The sequence below is a fragment of the Silurus aristotelis genome, assembly GCF_946808225.1.
Source record: "Silurus aristotelis genome assembly, chromosome: 23".
Taxonomy (NCBI): domain Eukaryota; kingdom Metazoa; phylum Chordata; class Actinopteri; order Siluriformes; family Siluridae; genus Silurus; species Silurus aristotelis.
Window position 1 is genome coordinate 12,253,932 of NC_139596.1, and position 18,092 is coordinate 12,272,023.

General features: G+C 38.0%; 1 protein-coding gene across 3 annotated transcripts; it reads right to left on the bottom strand.

Moving 5' to 3' along the window:
• Positions 1-5,596: 5,596 nt before the first annotated feature.
• Positions 5,597-17,884, bottom strand: scarb2a (scavenger receptor class B, member 2a). 3 transcript variants are annotated; one of them, XM_083527526.1, is made up of 14 exons: positions 17,510-17,884; positions 16,688-17,223; positions 12,551-12,711; positions 11,233-11,380; positions 10,903-11,097; positions 10,551-10,642; positions 10,167-10,286; positions 9,742-9,920; positions 8,520-8,638; positions 8,085-8,158; positions 7,951-8,002; positions 7,680-7,832; positions 6,496-6,543; positions 5,597-6,079 (listed from the first exon to the last, which is right to left on the bottom strand). In XM_083527526.1, exons 2-14 carry the CDS (start codon positions 16,805-16,807, stop codon positions 5,948-5,950), a joined length of 1,593 nt encoding a protein of 530 aa, XP_083383652.1. In that variant the 5' UTR covers positions 16,808-17,223; positions 17,510-17,884; the 3' UTR covers positions 5,597-5,947. The 3 variants fall into 3 exon arrangements, with proteins under 3 accessions (XP_083383652.1, XP_083383651.1, XP_083383650.1); XM_083527525.1 differs by having other exon boundaries at positions 16,688-17,637; XM_083527524.1 differs by having other exon boundaries at positions 5,597-6,082; positions 16,688-17,617.
• Between the last annotated feature and the right edge of the window lie 208 nt (positions 17,885-18,092).

Genomic DNA, 18,092 nt, shown 5'->3' on the forward strand with positions numbered 1-18,092 from the left:
ACAGTAATTAAATTGCAGTAAAATCGTTCCTCATAGGCAAGGTGCAGCATGTTCTCTCTTCATGGTTTTATTGAAATATCTTAAAGAATTTATACGTAGACAGAAGTATGTCTGGACAAGCTCAGGTAGATTTTAACGATTATTTGTAGCCAGGGTTTCACAATAAAACGAATAAACAGGAACCACAAAGATAAACAGGTCACATACAAAAATGTAAAAAGAAAGCATTTAATCACTGACATTCAATTTTACTTTTTAACAACAGACTTATTCCAAAGCATCTTTACAGAAACTCAGAATATATATGTTCAATGCATAAATGTATGCCTATATGTTAATGCTTGAAAGTTTTAATTCATAATGGATTATGGGTGTTTCATTAACATAGAGTACATCTTTTGTACCTCACATTCTGTATTATAGACATTCTGTATTATGGGAGTAAATTAATGCCTTATATGGACAAAGTTTCAGTTAAACACTGGAAAACCATGTTTACAGTAATGGTACATTTTGTTTTTAACCATTAAAGGTACAGAAAATGTTTAATTCCTCTGTATGACATTAAGAAATTTACCGGTTTTTGGGCAATATGAAAACCCTTTCATTTTTGGCCAGAATGCTTATATAGTAAGTGTGCAGTAAAGACCATCATCATTTATACTACAAACAGGCCAGAGACCCTTAACATGTGCTGTGGCACATGGCCCAGGTTACAACATTTACTTTTGTTTATGGTGGAAGATTTGAAGGACCCCACAAGCACTGCTTTACTCATACTGTCACTTAATCTTTCTCTTCATAAAAGTGTTCTTTCTGAGGGAAATATACTTAGTGATTTTAGTGTGTTCTAATAGTAAAATATCTTCAAATAATGCTGGCCAACAAATATTTAAACAATGAAATGCACATAAAACCTTTAAACAGTAAAATAATTTCTATCTAAGGATAAAGATAAAGCCATCTACAGTATATGTCTTTATTTAGACTATAGCAAATTAACTGAGACAAATGTTAATTTCAGTGTTACGGTGCACCACAACACTTTCTAAAGATTTGCAGTCTGAAGAAGGCTATAAGCTCCACCTACATGTTATAACGGCATCATGCCATGTATACCTAAAAAACTTGTTTCCTGATATAACTGTCATTTTATGTTTTATTGTACACCGTAATTTATTCTACAAGCTGCATTTAATTGTGCAAAAATGTTTCATCACTGAAAATTTTTTTTTCAACTATTATTTTTAAAACAATACATTTCCCTATTTTTTTTTTTTTACTATACATTTTAAACTAGAACATTTCCATACAGTCCTTAAAACTTAAAACAAGATGATCTGCATGTGTGAAATTTGACTCGCTTATTATCCAGAGTAATAAGGATAAAACATTGGAGAGGGCATATTATTTATATACAGGTAGTCGTCGACTTACGACCACGATCGGGACCGACTGATCATTCGTAACACGATTTGGTCATAAGTAGAGAAGACTATATGTACAGCACTGTGAAATTATGCCGGAAATTATGCCAGCGATTGCGGTCGTAAAGTCGAACGATCGCAAGTCACATATGTCGTAAGTCGAACACATGTAATACCGATAAAGGAAATTTATATCCCTACAGTCTCTTCTTAAAAAGTATTAAGTGTCTGTACAGTGAAATAATATTTTCTTCCAAACATCATCCAAATAAAGATTTTAATTTTATTACATGTGGAAATATATTACACTAGAATGAATATGCATGTACAATGAGGGGAAAAACAATTATTCATGCTGTTCATATCTGTAAGCCTGGCCAGATGGCCTTGTTGAGTTTTTTTTTTGGAGTGTTTGGGGTCATTGTTATATTGAAACCGTCAGTGACGTAAAACCGAAGGACCATTTACAAGCAGCTTGATATTATGCTGCTCCTACCTCCGTACTTTTGTGTGTGTATGGTGTTCTTCTTCAAACATGACATTGAATTACTGCTGAAGGGAAAAAATATAATTTTGCTTCATATGATGTTTTTTTTAACAAAAGAGCTCAGATTTGTTTAACGTTTCACTGTTTACTTATATAAAGGAGTTTAAGAATGCATGTCAATGTAGTGCAGTTCTTGCATTTTGTTGTGTAACTGATATTTATGCTACTTTGTTACTTTATTGTACCCTGTGCAATAATAATAAAGAATTCAATTCCATTTCATGTGGTCCGTTACGATTTGCATGAGAAATGGTTTTTTAGCATTCATATATAAAACATTACTTTTTTAATGTAAACTTCATATACATTTTTATATAAAGCCAGAAATTTAGGTGTATAAATCTAAATAGAGTTAAATATCTATCTATCTATCTATCTATCTATCTATCTATCTATCTATCTATCTATCTATCTATCTATCTATCTATCTATCTATCTTTTTATATGCATTTCCAGCATATTAAATGATGCAGACATATTCAATTAAGCATCCATTTCATAAATAAATGTAAATTTTGGATAAAGTTCCAGCATATATATGTAAGAATATCAGCAATCAACTTTAAAAGATTGTTTTTTAATAGTTATATATAGTTTTAAAAAATTCCATATTCAACACCACGGACAAAAGACTCATGAAACAAGTGATTTTGCAGTAAATGCAAAAGTTTTTCTTTTAATTTTATGCAAAGAACACTAAAAATGTTTACAAAAGGTATTGCAGAAACATTTGTGCAGTGTAAATCTTAAAAACTTAAACTAATTTTTTTTTTTTTTTTATTTTCAAAGAAAATGTTGCACCTTTACATGACGTGGGGATTGTCTTTTTCAGCAGCAAATATAATGAAATGATCAAAACCATCCTTCATCACATTGGGAAGGTGAACTGAAATGCAGGGGGAAAAAAAAAATACGGACTCTGCTACACCGTTTTAGTAAATTCCTAAAACTCAATAAACAAATGGCACTAAAATCTCATCCTGAAGGAGGGCATCATTCATCTAAGGGAGAAAAATAAAAGGTTCAATGATCTAGTGCCTGGTATGGCACAAAGGCAATCACCCTTTTAAACTACACTCAAAGACACTCAGCCTTCCTATGGCACTCCACACCAGACAAAACAGTGCAGTGGCTTCTTAAGAAACTTGTGGCCCTGGGAGGTCACTTCTCTCAGAAGCCTTTCTCAATCACCACCACTGAACTTGCACATCATATATACACTGTTTTAACATCACAACGGTGGAACGGCACTCAGAAGCACGTTATAAATCTGTGGGGTGTGGGAGAAAGTCAAGGGGAAACTTGGGTGACGTTAGAAAATGAGAAAGAACCAAAACAATCTAAATTACACAAAGTGCCGCTAATGAACAGATCACTAAACGTGATACGAATGCGTTTGGATACAAAACCTTTTTTCAGCTTTACAAAATTAGCTTTACACGATGTATTGCTGCGTCAATACATAATACTGAGTGTCGTCACAGCGCCGAGAGTTGTTATAATCGCTGTAGAAATAGTCCTTAAGATTATCAGTGGAAAAAAAAAAAAAAACTGTTGATGTTCTTTTGCCTTTTGCCCTTGAGTGTTATAAATTGGTAAATTGATGGCATTACAGCTGTATCTGTGAAAGCAAACAAAACTGGGGAGACGCTTATAGATATAAGGTTATCTTTGGTTGAGTGTACAGCTGAGTGAAGCAATGAAAGGTTTGGGCTCAAAAGTCAGTAAAGTGTGGAAATGACTCCGGTTAAAGAGATTAAAAATTCAAGTCAGGACAAGTGGAATGTTCCACTCCGGGGTAATGAGGACCAGCAGACTCGTCCACAGCTGCTGAGTTTTATAAAGGCCATTGTTGTAATTAGTTATTAATTAGTGTACTTCTGACTACAAAAGCATACTAAGAAGGCCATAAGTGTTCACCTAAATGTTCCAGTTCCTCAAACCCCACGAACACTCATGCATACTGCAAAGAAACATACAAAACAGGTCTAAACAGTCTGCCAAAATACTGAACAAAATGTAAGACTTGGTGTATAACACAACATATGTAGAATGTAACATATCCAAATCTGAACCCTTGAATATATAATCCATGACTCGATAAAGATGGTAACATGGTACGACTCCATGCTGAACACACTTTGTACAAAATGTATATTAAATGGTTTTTATAATAATACGTCTGTATGTGGAATTTGAGCATTTGTTAGCAGAAATCATGTGACGCAGAAATAAGACTAGACTTTGTATCAGAACGTAGAACACAAAAACTAAGTAAGAGACCCAGAGAGAGAAACTTAAAGCACACAAACAGATATTTGGGCACATCTCTGAAATGCAAATGGGGACCACTGCACTGAATTACATAAAATGTGCAGGACCATTATATTTAATAATTTTTTTTTTAAGAAAAAGTGCACTTTTTTCCCTTCGCCCAGTAGTCTTTCATGTCATTTTCTCACTCTTTAAATGCTTCAGGTTTAAACATCATAGGCTGAATCTATAGCGACAAAAGCAACAAGACATACAGTGTTTCATAGTGATAGTTTTATCATGGGGCTTTAGTTTGCCCTGTTGCCTCACGTATTTGAACTGAAGTAACATGCGCACACGATGTACTGAACTCCTCATGACTGCTGAAATTTTTCAGTCGTCAGCCCTCAAAGTCACCAGAGATAAGAGGCTGTTAACAACCACCTGAGTAAAGGAGGTCGATCTAGTTGTGCGTTCTCTGAGATGGAGATTAGACGCCTTTAAACGAGACGCAAGGGCTTGATTTGCGGACTCGTTCGAAATACAGGCGGGATTTGCTCGGAGGCGTCTCGCGCTACTACGCTACCAAGCCCTTTCACACAGCAAACTCACACGTGTAAGGCAGAGAGCAGGTTCAAGTCTCACTTGTGCGATTTGTAAGCTTGCTTTTCTGTCCTTTCAGAAAACAGTAGCGAAAGCTCGTTTTCACAGCACGACTAGGAGACCCTCTAAAATCGGGTATTGGCTGAAGGAGTGAGCGATATGACCAATTCTGGCACCCTATGGGCAATTAATCGAGAGGATGACATTTTAACATGTTAAGGACCATTGAAATGGAGTGACCGTTACTTGGCACTGTATGACGCTTAAGAGAGCAGAGTGCTCTTTAGAAATCAGCTCACAGCAGTGAGATTAACACATATGCAAGCACCAAAATGCCTGCCTTTCTACACTGACATACAAAACCCCCCAAACACGCACACATTCACACCCAGGACCATGCTTGCACATGACCCTTTAGCCTTTTAAACACTCTTTGACGAGACAAACCACGACGTCTGCCTCCGATTCGAGAAAAGGTTACGAGATGGATAAAAAATAAAGAACTCTTTTTTTTACATGAAGCCTGACGGCACAGACTTCACTACAGTAGTGTGGCAATCAACTTTAATCCTGCACCTTAAGTGTGTTTGCTGATCCCTAAATCACTGGTGTTCATGACGGCACCTGCTAGCAGCGTAGATGCGTTCACGCAAAACACTCTCCTTGTGTTCACAGCCCTGTGTGAAACAGGGTAGATCAGGAAATACAGACTGGTGAACATGCATATGGGAGTACGGTCCCAAAAGGCGAGCAGGTGTTTTCAGTGTTTAGTTTTTTTCTTTCACTTTGTGTCTAGTCAACATTAGTGTCAATAAACCTGGAGGATGTGACCAGATCGACAGTGCTGTTTTTTCGAGTAGCGACTTTTGTTGCGTCATAAAATACCGCAGGTCGAGAAGGCCATGCTTCAACAGCAAAAAAAATTAAAATAAAAAAAAATAAGAAGGCAGCAGAAGAGAGATGGTCCATCAAGACACCGTCATGTTCGACCGCAGTGTTTCTGTGAGCTGACCTGCCTGAATGGGTTGCACAGTGGAAAGAATCAAAAGGTGAAAAGAGGAAAACAGAGTCACAAATGTGGATCCCCTGAGTGGGAACGCCACAAATTTGATCTTTATCAACATTTCTGGCTCTCCACTGGCGACATGGCGATGTAGGAGCCATTCTTCAGAGGCTGGCTGCTGTGGGATTCGGGCGACTCGTCGGATTTGTTGCTGACAGGCGTGTAAGCCGTATCGTCTTTTGTCGTCTGCTGAGACATACAGGAACCAGGTTTAGGGTGCATGAAATGATGTGTTACCAACTACTTGCTACTACAGCAGACTTGCTCCACTCTACATCTAAACCAAGTTCTTTTTTCTATTCTCTACAAAAAAATTAAAAATCTAATACACACAATAGAAATCTCATACAGTGATACCATATAAAGTGCGATTAACCAAACAAATCGTGTACAAAAAACAGCAATGAACATGACTTGCAGGAACAAATGTATGTTCCTGTTAACATTTCTTTAAAAATTTTGTCTTGAAAGAAATAAGATATTTAAAATAAAATTAGAACTGGCTAAATAGCAAGAAGCACCTTTTCTAATTAGAGTTAAAATTATGAACAGGCAACTAGTGAGCAAATGAAAGGAAAAAAGGGGGGAAAATATTGACTTACAGCAAAAGAATGAAAAGCTTCGGTAAAATCAATACGTTTTACTTCATTCTGAACAGGAACAAAAAAAAAAAGGAAGGGGAAAATGTTACTGAAAATGAAAACATGGCAGCATTATGCAAAAAATACACTTTTTTTTTGTATTGCACACAATAAAACAAAGGTCTTCTGTAACCTACTATATAATATCAAATAGGCCATTCTTTAAATGTATTTATTTATAAATTTTTTTTACTGGAGCAGTGGATCATGGGGAGTGGTAAAATAAATGTGGGGCAGATTTAAACATATTAGTTGAAGAGCACATGCACTGACTGTTAGCCTCATGCACTTGAATCTTCATGCAGGTGGAGTAGAAGCAGGTATAAAGGAAACAGTAATGTTTGTGCCTTTTCACCTAACCACATTAACGCCTACTGGGTGTTGCTGAGTGCAAACATTTTAATAGTTCTCAGAATTAAAACACCCCTTGATGTCTACGAAGAACCTTTTTTGTTTTGGTTACATTTCCTGTAGAGTTATAACAGTCTATTTACAGCCTTGGCAACCAAACCACACGAGTTAATGCTGTCAGTTACGATGTCTTAGCGAAACACTGATAAATGATCCGACCCACATGCTGAAAATCATAAGAACGTCGTGCTACGCCATTTACCGCTCAAACATGTGCTGTTTATCTTAGTCTTATCTTGACCCAGCCCTAAATGAATTACATGTACCATCATACTTTAAGCCTGAGGCAAAACATGGCACAACATTTTTCTTTCTTTCTTTATTTTGCTACTGGTTTATATTTAAAATCCCACGGACGCACTAACATAAATGTACAGTCCCACAAAGTCATTTTCTCAGAATCTTTTTTTTACGTGTTAGCATGAAACATTGCTATACAATGCCTCCTTCATGAAGATGTGCTCATAACATGATTTGAAACCAAAAACGAATATGAGTGTCCCGGATGGCATTTTTTATAAAACAACATCCTTAAACAACTCTCACATCAAATCAAACAATTTCAATGATGTATTCATACTGAAGAAAAGGCTTCTTTGTACTTTTTTTTTTTTTTTTTTTTTTTTTTACACATTTTACAATGTCTGTAACTATGAAAAACACACTTGAAAAAATCTGTTTTGTTTGGTTTTGTAAAAATGCTTTGGGAAGTCAACCAACCAAAAGTACTTTACCTGTCTTTGACGATTTCTGCACAATAAAAAGATGAAGACTATCAACAATAAGGCGCCCACACCCATAATGATGACGGGGAAGTTGGACACAATGGTTATGATCAACAGCAGAGTTTTCATTTGAGAGGCAGAGTCATCATCAATAGTAGCAGTCTGGAAAAGGCAAGGATTGGATAGTTATAAAAGCAAACTCGCCTGTAAACCTGGACATGAACAATATGGTGCCACTGGCATGGCAAAGAATTGCTCAAAAAACACAAAAGTCTCGTACCTCATTGACATACATAATAGGAAAGATGGTTTCGTTCAGGTATCGTGTTTGTCTGAAAAAAGGGGAGAAATTTACATCATTGAGGTTTCTAAATGAAATGAAAGAAAGCTCTTAAAGGGGATGTTGGTACTTACGGGAAGCCAGGTACCCTCTTCATTATAACATTGAGCTGGGCTCTCTTACAGGCACGAATAGGAACCCCTGTTGTCTGTAAGAAGAAAATATTACAATAAACCATTTAGAAGTTGTTCATCCAGCCCAAAGTTGTGTAATATTATTAAAATAAATACACAGGTTTCATGTAAAACATAATAAAAGATTAGCTCCAAACACTATTTAAAACCAACAGAACCTGAGCAGCGCTATACAGACACACGCGTCAACCTTCAAACTAGCAGACTTAATAGCTTCATTAGTCTCCCTCCTTATACATTACACACATTTCTGGTTTTAGTCCTAAGAGATTATAGGCTATATTAAATTACAAAAAACATAGAACAGCTGAATGGTGAATAAATAGATAACTAATTACTCTCAACAACATTACCATTAACTTAAATCCAGCTTACCGGGTTCAGGTCAAGGTATGTTTCATGCTCTTCTTTGTTTGGATTCATTCCGTCAATGGCATCAATGTACTTTTGATCAGCTTGGTAGAAATGGGGGAATGAAACAACTATAGGTGCTCCTATTGGGGGAAAAGGGAAAGAATGGAAAAATTATCATGAGGGAAATTTTTTTTTTAAATCAGCCCTAAAAAACGTCTGAAATTTGAATGAACTTTCTCCCGAAGATATAAAAAAAAACTGCTGGCAATCAGTTACAAAGGGACAGTGACCTGTCAAACTTCCACAGACAAGCAACAAAAATTCCACATTTTATTTGCTTTGTGTGACTTTGACCGTTGTCTCAATATACCCCCAATTGTTAAATCCAGCAGTGAAACAGGACCCGCAAGTAACGCAGATACACTGTTCCTCTCTTCTTCACACCGTTTTAAACTAATCAAGACATGTAAAGTGTAAAAAAATCCAGAGTCATCATCAGAGCAGTCACATGATAAAAAAAAAACTAACCATAAGAAAACACCGGTATCAGCACGATGACTTATTGAGGAAGCAATAAAGGGAAAAACTGTTCCTATGTCCCAATCAAGGGCTATTAGATGACGAGTTTGGAGCGCCTGGTCCTGAATCGGAGTTACTGATTAAACATTGGTGTACAGAACCCTGATTTCTGACAGTGCAGGAGAGAGCAAATACAGACAGATCAGTGATGAACTTGGGTTTGTAGGCTGCAAATGCGGGTCAGGGAGCAAAATTAGCAAAAAAAAAAAAAAACAAAAAAAAAAAGAATCCCTTTCAATCTCTCCGCTCAGGGCTTCATGGCTTGCGCCAACTTGCACTCATTTCTATTGAACAGGATAGCTGATATTGCTCTGGGAGCTCAAGTCAGCCATCCGCTCACTCCCACTATGTTCATTGGGTTGCACAGTTGTTTTTGTTTGCTTATTTTTAAGACTAAAGACCATTGGATGCATTTTTTTATACATGATGTCCCTCTATTGCATTGGCATACTGTAGAGTTACTCAACACCGAAAGTAACAGGATTGACTGGTTATTGGATTTAAATGTGTTCATTGAAGCTGTGAGGAGGCAAAGCTACCTGCTCTCCATAGTCCTGCAGTTCAACGCATTGAACCTTTGGGACACTGTGTGATTCATTGTGCCACATTTTATCAGAAGTAATAATTCCACTCAAGGTGATCGGGAAGTGTCCTTGACCCTTACCTTCACGGCACACGCTGACTTTTAACACTCCTTTACTCAGGCATTCTCCAGCAGGCACACAGAAACCAGCATTGGCAGGATTCTCGTCGGGAGCTGCTAGGACATCAGCGGGAGGAGCGAAGCGGAAAGCTGGAATCCCCTTCACCTCTGTATCGTGCACGTATCCCAGATGGATCGACCTGCATACGGGCAAACAGCATATGGAGGACATTTAATTAACATGACAAAGGAGCATTTGTTTTACACTTTACCACTTTCATTAAGCTGTTTTGTGTCTCTATTGCCTTCAAAATGGTTCATGTTGCAGAAAAAAAAAAAAAAAACACTGCCAATCCGACACAAATACAAGGGAACTGGAGGACTACAGTGCATGATTGTAGGAGGTTAGTTCGCTTTTCAGCTGAGGTTTGGCGTGTGTAGCGTACCTGCAGAGATCTGCAGCAAAGATATAGAGCAGCTCATCTCTGGACAGGAAAGTGTGGAACACGCTGCCGTCTGTGCCGTTAATCATGTTGCTCTGCTCTGATGACCACCAGGTCATCTTTCTGCAAAAAGAGAAAAAAAGAATCGTTATAAGCATGAAGATTGTACACTACCTGGTTGAGAACATTGTGTTCATACTCAACATATCATTGAAAATTCTGATTAATTGAGCCTTAGGTGGACCTTCACACAGTTTTTTTTGGCTTGACACATGCAATGCAAGCATCAAAAGTTCAAAAAACTGAGACAAGGCCAGTTCATTGGGTAAACAGAAATCCCCGTAATCCAACTAGGCCAAGGGGAACGTCATGCAAAGCACTAGATACCTTATTCCGTTCCAGGTGTCGATCTTGCCATAGTCCATGTAGTTCTTCTCTCCAGTGTGGAAGACAAATTCACCTTCATGGGTTCCATTTTTCTAATTAAAAACATTAAAAATATTACTTTTTAGACATCAGTAAAGCTGCAGACTGTTCCAGCAAACACAGTAAACATCAGGGCGTGGGTTCTGCTAAATTAACATATCGGGGGGGGGGGGGTGTTTGATCTGCCACAAACTTTAGATTTCATACATCATTATCTCGAATTACATTCCGCATTTAATCATACGAGTTGCTCAATCCGGTCTCAGTTAGGATTAGCGACGTCACACATTTTTATTTCTTTTACAATTCTCACCTTGTGCATGAGGCCAAAGTATTCATCCACTTCAGGCTTCAAGGCGTGAAGTTTGGTCATCAGTGGATCTTTGAAACCCCAGAGGAACTCGTGCACACTGCGCGTCATGAATGGCTCGACACCCAGTGATTTGATCCATATAGAGATCAGAGGACGGATGTAAAAAGAATAGGAGTGCATTTCATTCATGACGGCCTGTGGAGAGATAAGAGGGGGTACTCGTGTTCAGCACTCATCGGGTCATTGTTTCAGCTGTTTTTGTATATTTAGCTGTCAGCAATTAAGTGAGTACGTGTAACGGTCACATTACGCTTAAAAATACAAACTTACAATGAATGGAATGTTGGGAGTGGTCAACATGTCCACTTCTGGATTCCCAGCAGACATTTCCGGGAGAAATACGAAACTCTTGGGATTCGTAGCAAAAATCTTGGTACCATTTTCCAAGTATGTCACGTTCTCTCGGGGCCTGTATTCCCTGATTGCATGATGAGAGACATTTGGTTAATTGTTTAAACTTCCTCTTGTGAATAAAACACAGTAGCAAGTAATCAGTAGCCATGTTTACATGTACACTTTTTTTTGTCGTCCTGATTAAAATTATTCACTTTGGAAGATTTGGCAGACTATTTTCAATGAGACGTTATCTAATCCGATATGGTGTTTACATGCGCTGGCGCTTTCAATCGGAATTACTTCGTGCCATGCGCACATTAACCTATGTCCTATTTACCGCCTTTAATTCCGGACAACGTGGAGTTCCGTTATTTATTAAATGCGCTATTTTTAGGTAAAGTGTTGCTCTTAATCGAGCAACAGTGTGAATTTTGTAGGCATACTACAGCTAAAAGGTATGAGGAAAAGACGGGCGCAGGAAGCTGAGCTTTTTGGTGGCTCTCTAAAGAGCATCTCAATATTACCCCTCCCTCCTCCGCAAAGCAGAAGCGTGTGGATGAACGTCCGTAGTGAGGACTGGGGGGAGCGGGTTGTATTGCTGGAATTTAGTGACCTGGGATGGAAACTAAACTTTGGCACGAATCGCCGGGCATTTGCACGTTTGTGTGGACTGGTAGAGGGATTATGCCCTGAGAAGAAGAGACCGTCAAAATTCCGCTAATTATCCGTCGCGGATGTTTTATACAGACTCGGAAGTTGTTGTGGCGAATCTGTTCGGTGTTCACAAAAGCACAGGGGGGAAAAAAGTGTACATTTTATGCAAGGAATCGGTTTAAATTGTTTACATGACAGAATTTTTTTCTTATTCATACAAAACCATTTGTTATGGGGATTTTTTATTCCGATTGAGGTGTTTATATTGGATTTATAAGCCTGTTGCAATGCTCCATGTAAACGCCGCTGGTGAGAAATTCACTGTTTTGCCCCCGTCATTCAAGTGCCATGACGTCTGTCAACAGGTTCCATTTTTTTTTTCTTTACTCATGACTTCCTCATTTCTCCGAGTAATTTCTGCGTTCTGTTTGCTGTTTTGTTGTGCAACAGTCTATCTACGTGGCATCAGGACCAATTAAATGTAATGGAAATAAACAAACAATAGCTGCACCCTGAACTGCCTAATTACTTGAGGGGAAACCACGAACTTTAAGCTGGACATACATAGTGCATTAATCTTGATACATGTTTATCTTACCTGTATGTATACGGTCCGATTTGTGTGACATTAGGCTTTGCCTTGCCATCCAAGAACTCCTGAGGGTTAGTAACATTGAAGAAGAAATACTGCATGTAAACTGGGGGTGGGGGGTTTATCCAGCCCGCCAATACTCGACTGTTCTGGGCCAGGGTGATTTCCTAAAAAAAAATAAATAAAAAAAATAAAAAATAAAAAAAGGCAATATTAAAATTAATCATTTTGTGAAGGATTGAACAACTCTCAAACCTGGTCATGATCTTCTGAGTACCTTATGCAAAATAAAGAAATCAACATTACCTAAAATCCTGTAAGCCATTAACCATATCACATTCTATTTCCTAATATTGGCTTAACCGCTTTCTAAACAAAGAAGCCTGTTTGCGCAGTTCAGTGCAGGTTAGCGGTCTCTTGCCCTAATAATGCTGTTTAAAGTTCACTAGGTCTGTAGGGTTTTGGGGTGATGCGTAAATGACATCCACGTGCTGTGATTAAGAAATTCAAAGGAACATGAGGCAGTGAGAATCGCTGGAAAAACGGCGATGTCTAGTCAGCAGACGGCGTTTGTCTTGAGTCTTCAGATTAAAGAAACCTCTCTCTGTCCTGTCAGCTGAAATCCAAAACAAGGAAGCTTGCATTTTCGTTTACTTCTTTATTTATTAGTTTCAAAACGCGTAGCTAGAGCATTGGCAAAGAACAGCCCCTTCTTCTTTGGGCGTTATACTTGAGAGATTTTGTTGTTTAATGGTTATGCAACATCAACAACAACAACAAAAAACTAAACTAGACAGGGTACAGGTGAAATTACACTGCATTAGTAAAAAAGAAACACTTTAAGGAACAGCTCACATGGAATAAAATAAAATCTTAAGCCAAAAAAAGAAAAGACGGTTGATCGTCGTACACTGTTATTACTGTATCAGGCATAAGATGTTGGAGCTGTTGGTTCATAAAGGAAGCTCAGTAATTCGGTGAAACTACACTACAAAGAATCCTTTCAGAAGGACTTACTATTTGCCTTCTCATGCTGTGGGCAAAGTATGATGTACCTGAAAACTTTTCCATTAAACATGCTCTTTTATTTATGGCAGGACATGGTCCAGTTAAGACACACAGCTCTGTACAACAGGACTGCTTTGACTCAGGCGTACTGAAATGCTGAGCTAATCTTCGAACACACCTATAAATGTTTGATTTATGCGGACCAGATCCTAATACATACTCCACACGTCAAATTCTCAGAATTTATTACAGCACACCACACCTTACTGTTTACTTTTTAACTGAGTCATGAATATGGATCACCATAATTATATCGATCTAATGTATGAAAAGTCAGATATCCTTGCCAAAAATTCTCTTTTAAAAAGATGCTGTCCATGCATCACAAAGAGGGGGAAAAAAAATGTAGATAACCTTACAAGCACCATGTTTTCCAGGACTTTAAGATAACCCCTAAACCTATTGTCCATGCCACCAGCCTTGGAAAGAAAAGGTCTCGAAACGTCCTTCGAAGCGGCACTGAACTTCAAACAACAGTGTTTTCAAAACCTTTACCTTGCACAGTGATGAATCACATATTTTTGCGTGCTGTGGTGCTTGTCCTACCCTCCCTCCCCCAATTCTACCTAAAAAGCCATGAATGCGGTATAGTCTTGAAATTAAAACAAGAAAGGGCATGTAATGACACACACACACACACACAAAAAAAAACTGGTCTAGGTATTGTAAGGAAATTATGCAGCTGTAAGAAAAAAAACTTGGGAAACTTCCACTTGGGGAAAAAATATAAAAAAATTTTAAGTACAAATGTAATGTAATCATGCAGGTATGTGAACATGTTCTCTAAAGTTTACTTGTTTAGGAAAGTAAAAAATTTTTTAAAAAATCTGCCTGTGGTTTACGGCTACACTACTGGGAGTCCCCAAAATATCCATTCATCGGCTGAATGAACACTTAAAAAGAAAAAAAAAAGAAAAAGACAAACAGAACTGTGTTTACCAATCCCCTTTACACGATCTCTTCCATTTCTTTCTAAACTTACAGACCTGGTTCTATTCATGATGAACTGTTTTGACACATTTGGCATTATGCATGCGATTCTTTTCCTGCTGCACCAACACATTCTTCTTCTTGACAAAAGCAATCTTAAAGTCTATATAAAGATATTAATACTCTATATTATAAAAAACATAGGAAAATGTTTAGACATTTTGAAAAAAGAAAAGAAAAAAAAAAGGGTTCATTTCCTCAATGTATGGTTTGAGGAAGATGTAAGATGTTTGTGAAACCCAGTATATGCAAACAAAACAATTTCTTTCGTTCCACACCCAGTTTAAGAAATATGCAGGTCCCGAGGGCTTGAAAAGTGGCCCAAAAGTTGTCTAGTTGTCTGCTTAATCCTTTCAAACTAAAGTTTAAAGCTAAGGTGCAGTAATGAGGGACAGGCGAAGCTGAGAACATATGACACAACTCTTTAAAAAATGTAAATGGATCAAAACTATTAACGTCTAAAGTAAACCAAGTACTTGGTAGTTAGGAGTTGGTTAAGTTTTGTAATAATGATATGCACAGGCTACTTTAATGATGATATATCACAATATCACCCAGTGAATCGTGTACATGCACACATTCCTGCGCTTAAGCTCCAAATAGTAAATATAAAGCTTTTACTAGCTTTAACATCAGATCATCTATCAGAAAATTGAGCAGAAATTATATAAACACACTATTGGGACCTCCTGTGCCACAATTCTCTTGTGTCCTTTTGCTGCAGTGAGCTGTTCTTGTTTGCAATGGTAGGATTATGACAATTATGAATATGTTTAATGTAGAATCGGCACCGCTCGCCGACCGTGTGAAGCTTATCAACGTGGAATGGAACATTGAATCTTTTTTTTTTTTTTTTTTAACACTCATAAGGTGTAGAAATCGAAAGGAAACTATTATTGACATAACTGTCTATCTATAAGTATTTGTTGAATTCTTGCTCATTCCCTGACCAATGTGTTATACAGTCTTTTGCCTAGGATCTGCTCTCTCTCTCTCTCTCTCTCTCTCTCTCTCTCTCTCTCTCTCTCTCTGTGTCTGTCTGTCTGTCTCTCACTCATATATATATATATATATATATATATATATATATATATATATATATATATATATATATATATATATATATATATATGTATGTATGTATGTGTGTGTGTGTGTGTGTGTGTGTGTGTGTGTATGCATGTATGTGTGTGTGTATATATACACACACATACATATATATATATATATATATATAGCAGAAATTCCACCTTCATGGAGGAGCTGCAAAATTCCAAGTATTCCTGTAGGGAGAATTCCAGCCTTACTTCCCCTGCCCCTAAGACCCCTCACCCTGGGTGAGATCTACACCTCCCCCAACCACTACAACCACCTACAGCCTGATCTTTGGAAAAAAAGAACAAAACAGCTGCTCCGGGCTTTAAAGAATCCTGAGGATGTGCAAAAAAAAAACACACCCCATAAAGACTTGGTTTTAAATAGATGAGAAGAAAAGGGGAAAAAAAAAGCTCTGCGCTCCTCACGACATGCACTCAATCATTCCCTGCATCGTTTCCACCATACACACACACACACACGGGTTTACGAGATAAACTGTGAGAGATCATAGTGTGAAAAATGAAGGTGATAAAAGAAAGAAAGAAAGACATTTTCTAACACTCTGATGTGAAGACATGGTGATGCCGGGGGCTCATAAGACACACAAGGAAATCGCCCAGTGCACTGCAGTGTCCTTTCACAACATGATACTAGTTCATTCTTTATATACACAACAAATAAAGCGTTGTACATTATATATATATATATATATATATATATATATATATATATATATATATATATATATATATATATATATATATATATATCCTCTGACTGTATGTGTATAACTCGTGTGTGTGTGTAATAGTCAGGTCTGGGGCAGATCTTAACCAACCCGGCTGTTTCAGCTAATAACGCTTGGCTGAATCTGGATCTTGCCCAAAACATCAGTTTAACCTAACATCTGGATGCCTTTGTAATGAACGCAAAATAATCTGGTGGGTGGGGAAATATCTATAAAGAGAAAAATAGCAAAATGAGTACCTTTTTAATCCTCTCCTGGATCATTGTTTGGAAGACTTGAGCCACCATCAGGGCGATTCCCACGATGAGCAGATGAGCGCACACAATCCCGGTGGCGTAAATGGCACAGGATCTTCTCATGTTGGCTGAAATGATTTAACTCATAAAAAAAATCTGAAATGTTTCGATAAGAAACACCGTCTAGGGGTGATAACGGACCAGAAGGGTGACTGCGGAAGCAGGAGCGAAAAATCACGTTCGAGTTTTTTGTTTAGTTTTTTTTTTTTTTCCAGGGAAAGCACCAAAAACTCTCCGACACCAAGTAACGGGACAGAACTGAAACAGGGAGGGAGAGTGGAAGAATGGGATGCTCCAAAGCGGACTTTATCAGCTAAAGGTAAAACGCAGAATGCCGGAGGAGGACCTGACCAACCCCCTCTTACTCCACTCAGAGGGGAGTCACGTGGAAGAGTGAAGTGGGGCCGGTAGGCGTGTCCAATATTCAAATCCAGGCGTTCCTCCCGGGGGCGTGTGACGTCACGCGAATAGCTAATAAGCTTTGAAAAAAACAACCACAACGCCGGCTTTCAACACATGGAACTCAATACAAACTACAGAAAAACCTTGCTGTGAATGTGCGCCATCTGTCCTAAATCATTTCATTTAAAAAAAAAAAAAAAAATTTACTCTACCTTTATATAAATCAATATTACTGTTTTTTTTATATCAGTCCAACAAATGTGTGAATGCTATCTTTATCATTATAACCCTAAAACATTTTCACAACCTTATTTCATTACTTTTCCCACGGAATAGCGGTCCATGGGTGTGTTTGAGACAGACCGTTATGTCCCGTCCGTCCTGTCTCCTGTCTCCTTAAACAGCCGCTGGGTGAACATGAATAATGTCCGCCTGACGAGACGAGCGACGCGCTTCGTCAACCGTTACTTCAAAGAACTCGACCGTTGATTGGTTGACGTTTTCCCGGACCACCGCAATAACCCCGCCCCGGAGCGACGTGATTGGTTCAACGCACAGGAGCGCGATGCAGAATTTAATCGACTGATTTCGGGGCGGGGCTTATTTAAAGGAGGACCACGGCGCGTTGCTTGTGTGTGTGTGTGTGTGTGTGTGTGTGTGTGTGTGTGTGTGTGTGTGTGTGTGTGTGTGTGTGAGCGAGCATGAGCGTGAGAGCATGAGCATGGTGGAACCGGCTCCAGAGGAAAAGCAGAGTGATGAACAGCGTGTTTTATTTGCCTGCAAATGTGCAGACTTCTTTGCATGTTTTGCATTCATCTTTTTTTTTCAAACTTTATGATAAAATCTGAGACAGCTGAACATTTAAATACATGCATTTTATAAAGCATAATAATAATAATAATAATAATAATAATAATAAGAATCTTCCACAAAATATAAGTGCTAT